The sequence below is a fragment of the Lonchura striata genome, chromosome Z (assembly GCF_046129695.1).
Source record: "Lonchura striata isolate bLonStr1 chromosome Z, bLonStr1.mat, whole genome shotgun sequence".
NCBI lineage: Eukaryota > Metazoa > Chordata > Aves > Passeriformes > Estrildidae > Lonchura > Lonchura striata.
In genome coordinates, this window is record NC_134642.1 from 11,757,948 (window position 1) to 11,771,167 (window position 13,220).

At 35.7% G+C, this 13,220-nt stretch overlaps 1 protein-coding gene across 2 annotated transcripts in view; it reads left to right on the top strand.

Moving 5' to 3' along the window:
* TUT7 (terminal uridylyl transferase 7) overlaps positions 1-11,770 on the top strand; it is a 33,148-nt gene extending 21,378 nt beyond the window's left edge. For both annotated transcript variants that reach the window (XM_021531134.2, XM_021531135.2), the window contains exons 19-29: positions 819-908; positions 998-1,111; positions 1,220-1,297; positions 2,528-2,705; positions 3,237-3,284; positions 3,403-3,494; positions 3,959-4,074; positions 6,765-7,081; positions 8,829-8,905; positions 9,078-9,141; positions 10,752-11,770. In XM_021531134.2, the coding sequence (XP_021386809.2) occupies positions 819-908; positions 998-1,111; positions 1,220-1,297; positions 2,528-2,705; positions 3,237-3,284; positions 3,403-3,494; positions 3,959-4,074; positions 6,765-7,081; positions 8,829-8,905; positions 9,078-9,141; positions 10,752-10,819 (1,242 nt within the window). In that variant the 3' untranslated portion in view covers positions 10,820-11,770. The remainder of the gene's footprint in view (positions 1-818; positions 909-997; positions 1,112-1,219; positions 1,298-2,527; positions 2,706-3,236; positions 3,285-3,402; positions 3,495-3,958; positions 4,075-6,764; positions 7,082-8,828; positions 8,906-9,077; positions 9,142-10,751) is intronic.
* Positions 11,771-13,220: the final 1,450 nt, after the last annotated feature.

Consider the following 13,220-nt stretch of genomic DNA (forward strand, 5'->3'; position numbering starts at 1 on the left):
CTGCACAGTTGTGACTTCAGAGTTGTCACTTTCATAAGAAAATCTATTAGTTCTTCAGTAATAGTAAGAAACAGTGATTTAAGTATTGAAGTCTTTCTTAAATGAGAGACAAAATGAAGTAACTTCAGATTTTTAAGACTCCTCTTAGCATCATGGCTCTTGCCTAGCCTTTAGACCTGAAATAATAATTTTTAACCCAGCTTGCCTGAACTGTAACATACTAGAATGTAAATAACAAACAAACACCCAAAACAATCTATGTGTTCTTGGTCAAACATTTAAAAAGGAGATTTAGTTTATTTCAATGTCTCTAATTTTCAAAACCCTGTTCCTTGAAACAGCAAAGGAAAGTTAAGTCATAGAGACAATTTTTAAGCTTTCTGAAGATTTTTTATGACTCACAGGAAGTTTTCAGGAGGAAACCTCAACCACTAAGTGTGAAAATGTTCTCCTTGAAGTTATGCATCCATATGTCTGTTGGTAGCTCTTACAGATCCAAGCTGAAATCTCTGGGTTCAAGTAGTTACCTTCTAATAAATATTTTAAAACTGTAGTAGGAGATTAGTGCTTCTTATTTTGAAGTATTGTTCTGTGAATGCTGCTTTGTACCACTTCCATACAGGCTAAGGGAGTTGATTGGCTTTTAAAAGAGGAGGTGATAACCTCATTGTTGCGTGCTTCCTTTCTCAGTATGCAAGTCTTCACATATGCATTTCTTGAGGACACAACTTAAAGTTTCTCTTTTTCATGTTTTCAGCCTATTTCCTTCATGACTTCAGAGCTTCCTTATTTTCTACATGACTTTCTTATTTTTGTAGGCGTTGCATAACACCAGACTTCTGTCATCATATGCAGCTATTGATCCTAGAGTAAAATATCTGTGTTACACAATGAAAGTCTTTACAAAGGTAAGTACGTTTCAGGCTTTCTAGAAGCAGTAGTTCCTGCAGCAAGGGATGATCACCATGAAAGCTAAAAATCATGTTTCTTTTCCTAGATATGTGACATTGGAGATGCGTCTCGAGGTAGCCTGTCATCTTACGCATATACTCTTATGGTGCTTTATTTCCTTCAACAGAGAAATCCACCAGTCATCCCTGTTCTTCAAGAGGTACAGTATATCGGAAAGAAATGAGTAACTGTACACGGTATTGATCAGAAGAATGTCAGTGCTGAATATGAAAGGCTTTTCTAATGCGTTTTGATATTACTCTTTCAGATCTACAAAGAGCCAAAAAAGCCTGAAATTTTGGTTGATGGCTGGAATGTATATTTCTTTGATAAGATAGAGGAGTTGGTGAGTAAATCAGACTAATTGGAAATGTTACCTGTAGCTTGGCAAATGAATAGAAATTCCTTTTAAAAACATTGTTTCCAAATATAGAGGTTGAATATTTTGGTTTAACCCCAGCTGGCAATTAAGCACCACACAGCCACTCTCTCATTCCCTCAACCCCCTCCCTGGTGGGAAGGCTAATAAAAAAAAGTCAAATTTGTGGGTTGGAATAAAAATACTATATTATTTGAAGCAAGATCAGAGAAAATAAATATAATAAAGTAATAATCCTCATATTTGTAATTGTTACAATGATGTTAATAATAATAGTAGTAGCAGTAATAGTAATAATGGTAGTAAGAGAGACAGAGAAGACTAAAACCCAAGAGAAACAAGAGATACCCAATACATTTGCCCAGCAGAGCTGACTGATGCCCAGCCCATCCCTCAGCAGCAGTAAGTACCACTTGGTCCCTTCTCCTGAGTTCATGGGCATGGTGTGGAATATCCCTTTGGCCATTTTGGGTTAGCTGTCCTGGTAGTGCTCCCTCCTGGCTTTTTGTGCACCTGCTGGCAGGCAGAGCATGGGAAACTGGAAAGTCATTGACTTCAGGGTAGGTACTACTGAGCTGCAACTAAAATATTAGTGGGTTATCAATGTTAGCAACATTATTCTTGTGCTAAATACACAACACAGGCTATACCACCTACTGAGAACAAAATTAATTCTATCCAGAACAAATACAGCAATTGAAGTGGAGTAGCTCCTGTTATGAAAATCCCATTGCTGTGTTGTAAAGGTTTTAGGATATGGTTAGCTGTAATTCATCTGTGAAAAAAATAAACTCCAAAATCTGACAAAATAGATCACAGAATTATGTTAAGATGTTATGGGTGATTAATTGTTCTTTGTCTCTCTGGATGAGAATAACTACTGCCACCTGTATATCTGGTCAATTCCCTTGAATAATTTTGTTTTATACAGACTCATAAAGTGAATTGATAAATTCTTTTCTTAAGAGGCAAAACCTAGTGCCAGAAGTTCCATTAATTATCCACTTCTGTTGTTAATAGATTAAAAAATACATTGTGTAAAACCAATATTGGATTATAAATTATGAAAGGAAGTGTTCTAGTGTAACTCCGTTGTTTTTCTTTATAAAATAAATCATGCAAATATATTATGGAAAGCATGAAAATCATGAAAATGTTTAATATATGTACTGAATGTAACTACTTTTGTCATTTTAGCCGGTTGTTTGGCCAGACTATGGGAAAAACACTGAATCTGCTGGGCAACTATGGCTGGGACTTCTCCGCTTCTACACAGAAGAATTTGATTTTAAAGAGCATGTCATCTGCATCAGGAGAAAAAATCTGCTTACAACTTTCAAGAAGCAATGGACCTCCAAATATATTGTAATTGAAGGTAAAACCAAATAACATACCAGAATATGGAGAACGTCTTTAACATGAAAATTTTGCTTTTTTCACAAGGCTTATTTATTTTACTATTACTAGATTATAAATTGTTACATTCTCATGTTTTGAAAGATCTCAAAATTGCCACTGAGTTTCAGTAGTGCTAAACATTATTCTTAAGGGTTTTTTTGGCTACTGAAAAGAAGTTGTAAAGCAAATGTCACACTTTTCATTATGAAGTAAATGGCAGAAAAATAGATCTAACAAAATCCTTTGGCAAAAAAATAGGTATAATGCAATTGAAGTGTTCTCAAAAGTACTAGGTTTATCTGAACCTCTATTTACTTAAATTATTCAACTCTGTATGATTACTGATTACTATCACTGTTTATTAGTGTGATCTCTGACAGAGAAAATGCAGTGACATATTTTAGAAATAATCTGTAACTTGTTTTCTGACCCATTTCATTTTCATGGAAAGAATTTCTACTCTTTTGGTCTGCACATTGAGGAATGCCTGTCATGTTATTTTCTACAGATCCCTTTGATTTGAACCACAATCTTGGAGCTGGATTGTCAAGAAAAAGTAAGTCTTCTGTTAACAATTTCAGTTACAAAGTGAAGATCTTGTCCTGGATATTCTTTTACATTCTAGTTTGATATTTAAATTATTATTTCAGTTTGGGGTTTTTTTTCTTCCACAGTGACAAATTTTATAATGAAGGCTTTTATCAATGGCAGAAGGGTATTTGGTACCCCTATAAAAATATTTCCTAAAGAATACCCATCAAAAATGGTAAGTTCCTTCTAAGAGGAGTATGTGTGAGCTCTTTAGCATATAACTTAGCCTTTGCAGGACTCTGGCTACACTCACTGCAAACTTTGAAATTTCCACACTTCTCTAAAAATCGTGGGAGTTACTGCTAAGTACCATTTTGATGTTACTTGCATGTAAAATATTTTGGTATGCAGAATATTAGTCAGAGTCAGAGTCATTGTACAGATTTATCTATTTTAATCCAAATCAAAACTACTTAGCATTTCTTAAAACTGCAGTTTTATAACAGTGTGCAGACCTGGTGGTGAGAAGGCTGTCAGAAGAGGTCAGTGACCAGTTAATTCATCAGGTCTTACAGGGTTCAGCTACAGACCCTAGGTTTATTCTTTTCTGTAACTCTTACTGCTGTTTTTATACTTCTGTATCTGTCTTGGTTTCCAGGTGTTTGGATTTTCATTTTAAATATATTATTTCTTCTGCAGGAGTACTTTTTTGATCCTGAGGTTCTAACGGAAGGAGAATTGGCACCAAATGATAGGTGCTGCAGAACTTGTGGTAAAATTGGCCATTTCATGAAGGATTGTCCCATGAGACAAAAGTGAGTATAGTATTGGCATTTGTGTGTAACTTTTTTCCTTAGGTTTGTTTAGGAAAGATTAGGATAGTAAAGCAAAATGTGTTGATTATTTAGCTGCAGATTATTTAGTAACCCGACCGAATTAAACTTAAAATGTATCAGTTCCTCTTTTGGAAGTGGTGGATAGTGTTGCTGCAGAACTGTTAAAGTATCAATACTGACTCTCCATTTTGTTACACAGGAAAGGAGTAGTCAAAGAGAATCTAAATTTTCAGCCGAGCTGAATTACTATGTGCTGTGAAAAGTACTCACAGATACATACTATATTTTTATTTATTTAATAGCTTCTACTACCAGCATTTTGCTGCTCCTAGCAAGACATGATTTTGTCAAGTTCACAGAATCATGCAATTCCTATCAAAAGCAAGGCAAGAATGTCACAGCATTACTTTTCATAAGCACTCATGCATGAGAACACTGTCCTGTTTTACATGCAAGAAAATGTTTCCTGTCCCTGAGTAGCCACGTCCAATATTCAATGACTCTTCTGGCAACAGAGGAATGGCTAAATGGCTTTTGTCACTCTTCCTCTTATGAAATGTCTAAACTTAAAACTCATCCTTTAATTTTGATTTTAGTTAAGACAAAGCTCTTTAAAGGCTTCAAGTCTAAAAAACTGTGAAATCTTAAAAACCTTTATGCTCTCTTGTAAGGTGGATGGAAAAATCTAGCCATTGTTTAGAATCTATTTATGTTAAAAACTGTCATTAAAAATAATTTGCACTTTCCTGTAACTATGTAAAAAAAAGCTACTAAGCTACTAGAATCATGTTGGATGAAGTGTCTGTTCCACTATATGTTAGAGATTTGTGAATTTACACTGTTGATTTTGTTAATTTGGGAATTACTCAGCTTTAGCAATTGCAAGCACAGTAGCTGATGATAGTTTGAAATTAAAGAATGCTGAAGGTGATGTGAAAGCCTCCTCAACATCCACACTGCTGTCTATATCAATGGATTTTTAATCTTGCATTCTGAAGTGAAGCACCAGTTCATTGCACATATTCAGCTACATTCTATACAACATTAGAGGAAAAGTAAATGGGATTGTGCATCTAAGAACAGAAATGCCCTGTGGCATAAAACCACTGATATATTTGAATCCTCTGTGCAGCCATTTATTGCCAAAGGGAGTGCTGTCTATGAAGGGAAAACTAATTGTTTTCTGTAGTCTCTTCTCATGCATTCCCTCAGACATCAAGACATTGACCACAATGTTTGAAGTGAAACTAACCAGCCAATTCCATATCCACTGAGTGGTCCACCTATCAAATCCATGTCTTTCAAATTTATAGAAAAGGATGTTTTGTAAGACAGTGTTAAATGCTTTACAGAAGTCCAGGTTCATTATTTCAGTCACTTTCCTTACCCACCATTTCTGTAACCCTTATTTATAGAAAGCTACCAGATTTGTGAGACATGATTTGCAAAGGCATGTTGGTTGTCACCAGTTGCCTCTCTGTTTTCCACGTGCCTTAGCATAGTTTTCAGGTGGATCTGCTCCATGGTCTTACCAGGCAGAGGTGAGACTGATCAATGTATAGTTACCTAGGTCTTCCTTTTATGCATTTTTTAAAAATAAAGAAGCTCACCTTGAAGCTCATGCCATTTTTTTGCCTTTCATTCAGTTTTGTGAAGTGTTTTCAAGTTTCTAGCCATTAGCAATACATCCAACTTGCCAGAGGAGCCTGGTATCATCTTCAGATTTGGAGGTTTCACTCCTATCTCCTTCTCTAGTCATGTATAAAGTTGTTAGATGAAACAAGTCTGACAGTGATAGTGTTTCTTCACTACTAGACCTTTAAGTCACATAGAATGTTAGAAATTTCTCTCAACAGAAGAGACTTTTAGAGTGAGTATGCAGTTTCAGAAGGAAAGCGCTCAGTTCTGGTTGAGCTGTACAAATAGAAAAAAACCCAGAACTATAGCCCTATTATTTGTACTTTAACATCTTGCTTGTTTCTTTTCTTCTATTGTATGCAGCTTGAGCAGCCAGATTTTCAGTTGTTCTTGTATTTTTTGGGCTACTATTATTAGGATTTAGAACTGTATTTGTGGTAATCGCATATGCTCTTGGACAAAGAGAGACTTTTCTCTCCCACGATTTTCCTGGGAAGATGTGAGAAGCTGTGAGAAAACTCAGAGAAAAGAATGAGATACAGTTCTTACCTTCACTTGCTGTGCCTGTTGTGCACATGTGGAATGTGTTACGGAGATTTGTTTAACCAAAGGGTGGTTTCTTTATTGGTCACTGGTGATGGTGTTTGGATTAATTGACCAGTCTGTATCAGGCTGTCAGCAAGAGCGATGAGGGTTTCTTAATAGTATAGTATAGTATGCTAAAGCGATTGATCAGACATCTGGAATCATGGAGTCAATGCTAATTATTACTTAGCAGGGACCCCTGATAACAATATGTATTATCATCTAATTGTAAAGTTAAATTATTAAATACATGTAACATCATGAGGGAGGAAGTGGAGCACTATTTGATGGAAGAGTCAAAGGAAACTTCTCAATTCACTTTATTTATCCCACTGAAGATTTATTTTCTCTAAGGGCAGCACATGCATTTTCTGTCTGGTTTTTTTATTGACTCTGTGTGTGAATGTAAGGCCTCTGAATTCTGTAGCACTTTTCTACTCCTGCAGACTCAGACGGCGTCGTGATTATGAAGGTACACAAAGGTATGGGGAAACCAAGGAGAAAAAAAGCAAAGAGGACAAAGAAATGCAGAATAAACCACCAGAAAAGGAGACCTTAATCAAGGAGGGAAAGTTGCACCTGTGTACACTGCAAAAGAGGAAACTAGCAAGGGTAATAGTGGAAACTGGAAGAGAGAAGACTCCCAGGCAATCAGAAAAATGGAAGCGCCTGGAAGACAGAGACATAAGAGAAAAACGTTGTTTTATCTGTGGAAGAGAAGGTCATATTAAAAAGGAATGCCCACAATATAAAGGATTTGCAGGTATGAAACTGATCAAGTTTAAATAGCACTTATGGGGTTTTTTTGTATTTTTAATATGATTGACTAACAGATAAGGTTTTTGCATATGTAAATGTAGATGTTTTTTTAATGTAGTCACATTTAACCATTTTCCCTTCATCCTCACCTTCCTTTCAGAAATGTGCTGTATCCTGGGAGATTTGGCATGGTTTGTCTTAGCAGATAAGATATTTGTAATAAAAAGGGTATGAGTATCAAATATGTTGAAATTGCTTCCACTGTCATCACAGTATGTGAGTTTGTCAACATTTCAAATTACTGGAAGCTTCTCTTCCAGTTCATCATAATTGCAAAAAACACTAGTGTTACAGCTCTTCACATTTACCTAAACCAGAATGATTCTATACGACTCTGTGAAGTCAATATGAAAGTGTACAGATTTGCTTAGATTGAGTTTTGTGAATAAAATAAAATGATGTTTTTGATAACTTAGCAGTTGAAGGGATACAGAAGTTCATCTTGTAGATCATGATTGATAGACCTGAATGAAATACTGCTAAGCAAAAGAATATAATCGTCTAAGTAATCTTTCAAATATAATGGTTTCTCATCATTTGTGTGGTGAAGGAATATCTTCCTAAGATAAAACTGAGACTTAAGACAGTAGGTGGTACTTGTAATTAGCTTCCAAAGGAACAAAGTACCACTGTTTCCCTGTAGGTGAATCTGGGTGCAGTTAAGTTCTGGCTGGAAAAAATTTGTTTTACAAATTAGCTATGACTTGACCTCTTAAAGGAACAGATTGGAGTCTTTTATAGAAACATTTTTCAAACCAGCTTTCCTCTACTTGCAAAAATATCCTGTCTGCCTTAGATCAAGAAACTCTTCATAGTGAGATGCATTTAGTGAAAGAGAGCACGAGACTGTGTAAAAATACTGGAAGAGGAAGGGAAATGGTGCATGTATATTCAAAATTGTAATAGATTTAGAAATATATTTACCTTGATAGACTCCTAGAAGTACTGGATAGACAGAAAAGTTGATTAAAAATTGAAACCATGCTTCATTCAGCTTCTGACCTTTTGAAGGTGTATATGTCAGATCTAAATTTAACTTTTGAGTTTGTTCATCTTTGACCTTTTCTCACTAAACTTCTTTTCCAGCCATTCTGTTTGCTGTAATACTGAGTCTGCTAAGGTGGAGGGAAATATGCATTACTGTTTCATAGTCAATCATATTTAGCATTCATCACCATGAGAAATATACTTAGGCTGTACAGTATATATGTCTAAAATAGTAAGTTCTGCAATAGGTGTTTTTAATTTTGAAAATTAATATATTTCAATTTGAAAGAATTGCTGTAGGCTGGGCTTTGTCTTTTATTGCTTGCTTAGTGCCTGAAGTGTTCTCCCTAGCTGAATAATACAAACAAATGGATCAAAGAGTTTAGATTTGACTCTTTGCATTGCTGCATTTTGTGAGACTACGGACACTTCACTTACCACCTTACCTTCATTCATTCTAAGTTCCCTGTCTCCTGCTGATTCTGGAGGAGGAATCAAAGATTAATTTATTATAGGTTCCTAGTTTAAATGTATGTTACCACATTACGCAAGTTTTCCATACCATAAAATTGAGAAAAATAATAATATCCTACGTTCTACATTTTCTGATTCTAGACAGAAAATATTTTGGTGTTTTTCTGTTTTATGATAACTGAAATGGAAACTAGTTTCTAATTAGTAACTCATTTTTATTATTTTTTCAGATGGCTCAAAGCCAGAAGTGTTGTGCAGGTCCCCTTCTTTACCCACTACTGTCAAACGTGCTGGTAGATTAAATCAGGTAAACACCAAGTGCTACTTTGGTTTCATCTTTTACTTTTTATATGTTTTAAGTCCATATAAAGTAATTTAGAAAAGCTTTAGGTAAGCTTTCATGCAAAACCTTTTATGTTGTGCAATTAAATACTTCTGTTTTGTTGGTTTGTTAATATGTGTATTTTATTTTTTTATAGGGAGTGCTTATGTATGAAGAAAAGAAGAAACAAAAAGGAAAAGTATTTTTGAGTCCCCAGTCAGGTTTGTATATTTTCAGTTCAATTCAGAAACTATGTGTAAAAGCCTGGCCAACAGGGTGAGGGGAGGGGATTCTGCCCCTCTGCTCTGCTAAGACCCCACCTGGAACCCTGCAGCCAGCTCTGGGGTCCCAGCACAGGAAGGACATGGAACTCTTGGAGCCAGTCCAGAAGAGGGTCACCAAGATGATCAGAGGGATGGAGCACTTCTCTTATGGAGAGGTTGAGAGGGTTGGGGCTGTTCAGCCTAGAGAAAAGAAGGCTTCAAGGAAGACTGTTGTGGCCTTTCAGTTGTAAAAGGGGCCTTTAAGAAAGGTGGGAACAAACTTTTCAGCAGGCACTGCTGTGATAGTAAGAGGTAATGGTTTGAAACAGAAAGAGGGTCGATTTACATTAAAGAAAGTTTGGTGAAACACGGGCACAGATTGCTCAGAGAGACTTCACCCCTGAAAACATCCAAGGTCAGGTTGGATGGGCTCTGAGCAACTTGATCTGGCTGAAGATGTCTCTGCCCACAGCAGGAGGATTGGACTAAATGACCTTCAACCCAAATCATTCTATAATTGTATGATTCTTCATCAGTCCTCTAGCTAAATTGCTGAGCACAGTGGCAGCTTGAACAGGCTGAAGCCACCTATTTTATTTTAATCTGGAGAAGTGTACAAATTCTGAGTTTTATATTGGAAGCAAAATTTGGGCATAATGATTGTGTGCCCTGTCATTGATCTGGTAGATTTATTTCGCAGTAGGGTATGGTGGAGTTGTATCAATCTCCTGTTTCAGCTTACGTGGGGTTCTCTGATACTTCAGGGACAAAACATGGAATGCTTTCTTGTGAAGGTTTCTTGCAGTAATTATCTAGAATTATACATGATAAACTAATTTAGAGATTATCAAACCACATCCTTGGTCTGAATTGCCAAAATGCAAACAAGCTAAAATTATCTTTAGAAGTAGCAGTAAGATTGTATTAAAAAGGCCTTTATGTACTCTTTCTAAATTAGAGATGTTTTGTTTTAAATGCGTTATTAACAATGTAGCTTCTTTACAGCAATTCACTAGAAAGTACAATGAAGATTTTAAGAACAGCTACTATTGTTTTAATTACAATTTCTAGTACAACTCTGCAAACCTTTTCAGCAGCATGGGTATAATACACTAATCTCTCTGCAGTTGGAAGGCGACCTAATTAGTTTTCTGAAGTTTGTGAAGAGTTGACTGCAATCAAGTATCTCAAATTAAATTTTGCTGGGAAGACACATTGGATTTTTTTGTCTTCACTGGAAGGTTTTTTCAAATTTAAGTTTGGGGATTTTGTAACACAAAATGGTTTGTCATTAGGTGTTCAAGAAAATGCTTGTTCTCAATTTCATATCTAATTATTTCCTACTGTACTTTGGCAGGTAATGATCTTAAGTTGATCTGTGTGTCCTTTCATTGCAGTTTGACTTGACAGTAATTTTCTCCTGGTTTTTTTTGTTTCAGTTGGTTCAAGTCTTTTTTTTTTTTTTTTTTGTGGGTTTTTTTGTTTCCTTTTGGTTTTGTTTGTTTTTGTTTTTTTAAAAAACAATAAATGATACCTTTAAACCATTATGCTTTTTCCTCCCAATTTAGGCAGCCTTTCCAATAAATACATGACTCAGGGAAAAGCCTCACAGAAGAGGACCCAGCAAGAATCATGAGGGATATTAAGGGCTGATAAATTGCAACACAGGCCCATCATTCACTTAAAAGAAATGACTTTGGCTATAGCATCTGAATTCACAGGACAGCAGCATAGACAACCTTCAGCTTAAGTTCAATGAAAATATGGGTGTTTTCTTTTAGATTGCTAGTACAAGCAACTGTGGATTTTAATACAAACCCCTGCTCTTTTTAATAGATTGTTTGAGCATTTTAATAGAAAGCCATGATGTTTTGTATTTGTTTACTAGGTAATGAATTTAGAAAAGGGCAGGCACTAAAAATGAACTGTTTTCAGGGTTTCGTTGTTCCACCTGGCCATTTTAAACTGCACTAAAACAATGTGCTAGCCAAATAAATTATATTTTATTCAAAAATGAATCTTTTGAAGGAGCAAATTATATTTATTAATGTTGATTGTTTACTGAATCCTTGTGTAAGTGTTTGAGATGTTTGTAGACTGCTATATTCCTTTTTATTTCTCCAGAGAACTCAACACATAGACACTAGTCATCAATCTCTGGACAAGCAGTGCCACTGAGATTTTGTGCGGTTGTTTTCTGTTCTGTGATTTTATGGGAGTTTATTTGCTGCTGTGCTCATGTTCAAGAAAGTAAGACTAGGTAACAGGTCAGTCCTGTTTTGTTGCTGCTAAGAATCTTTTTCAAGGCCTTGGGGATACAGACAAAAATGCTTTAAGAAATAGAGGTATTATATTTGGCAACTAGCGAAAAATACTTGTCCGTTTTCATGGGATATGAAGAGGATCCTTGTACCAGTCCAGAATTTACATTAACTAGTAGTATGAATTTGAGATTTACTTGAAGTCCTTCCAGAGGTGGTAATGTGCCATCTTATCTTGCTCAGAAGCGAATTAGTTACGTGTTAAAATTGAAACCACTGTTAATTTATGAATCTGAAATAAATTTTAAAAAAAAGTGAAAATCAGACTTAAGTTTCTCTGGTTTTTTCTGAGGTTGTAGTTTTCAACATTCCTGACATAAATGTAGAATTAATGCTAAGTTAATATAATTATCGGGATTTATAACAGTCATGTTCAATTTTTTTTCCCCTATTGATCTATTTTTATGGAAGCTGAAAGCTAGAATTGCCAAAGGGATCTTAGAGAATTAGCATCCTAAGTCTTGTTTTGGTCTTCACCCATCTGAAGCCAGCTATCTATGAACTTCCAGATGTGTTGCTTTCACAAGTAATTTCTTCTGCATTCTTTCCTAAACACATTTTCAAGCATATTACCTTTGTGCTTTATTTAGCTTTCTGTTTGGAGTTACTTCCAATTTTGCTGGTGGGTTTGAAGTGTATGAGTCTCCTCCGAAGCAGGTGCATGCTCTCCTTCTTAATGATATGGAGGGACACACAGTTGTTTATTTATGCTATCTTTTTTATTGGAAGAAAGTGTTGTCACCATATTTTACAGGAATTTCAAATGCTTTTGATGTCTTGAGTTTCCAAAGCTGGAATATGTTTTATGATGTGAATAGTAGGTAATCTGTGCTGAGAAATGGAGAAATATTAATTTTTTTCAGGTTTGCAACACAGTTAACGGTCTTAAGCAGGTAAGTCAATGTCATGTAGCTACTAGATCACACACATCCATTTTCCCTAATGTAATTGTTCTGGTGAGGTTTGTTTCCTAGCTATATTTAAAACTGTTTCCCCATCTGTTAAAATTTTACTTAAAGCTTCCAGGGCTTGAAATAGGTGCTTATAATGGGAGTTTTCTAGCATGGAAAGTTGTTGGCTTTTTCTTCCATACTGATAACTTATCAATATTTCTTATTACTCACTTGAACTAGTTAGATTTTAAAGCCGATTTTTTCATTTATTTTCTCTGAGAGAAGGCTATTTTTGTAGCCAATGCTCAGTGTTCCATGTGGAGATTGATCCAGCAGGCAGGGGACTATGGATTGATGATTGGAAGCATCCTGAAGAAAGTTTTGCCTGCATGTGTGAATGGTGAAGGAAGTATGAGCTGCAGTCATAAACGATCTTCCCTCCTTCAAGTGTACTGACTTCAGCTTTCAGCCCAGTAGTGCATTAAGCCCCACTCCCCCACCCCTAAGTAAGAATAGTTTAGTTGAGATGCATATTCAAGGTGCATGAATTATGTGTGAAAGACACACTGTAGCTAAAGAAAATACAACTTTTTTTATACACCTGCTATCTTTATATTTGCGATAGTAGTACTGTGCCTCAGCAAGGGGCATAATTATGTATGTAAAAAACATGTTAACATATCTTACATGCTACAAAGCTCTTCAGAACTACTAAGCCCAGAATCAGGGAAGTGAGGTGATGAGACCCAAATGTGTTTCTTGTGCTTGGACTTAATAAACAGGGATTTAAAGTATTACCTAGCATATTTCAGAATGCTGTAAT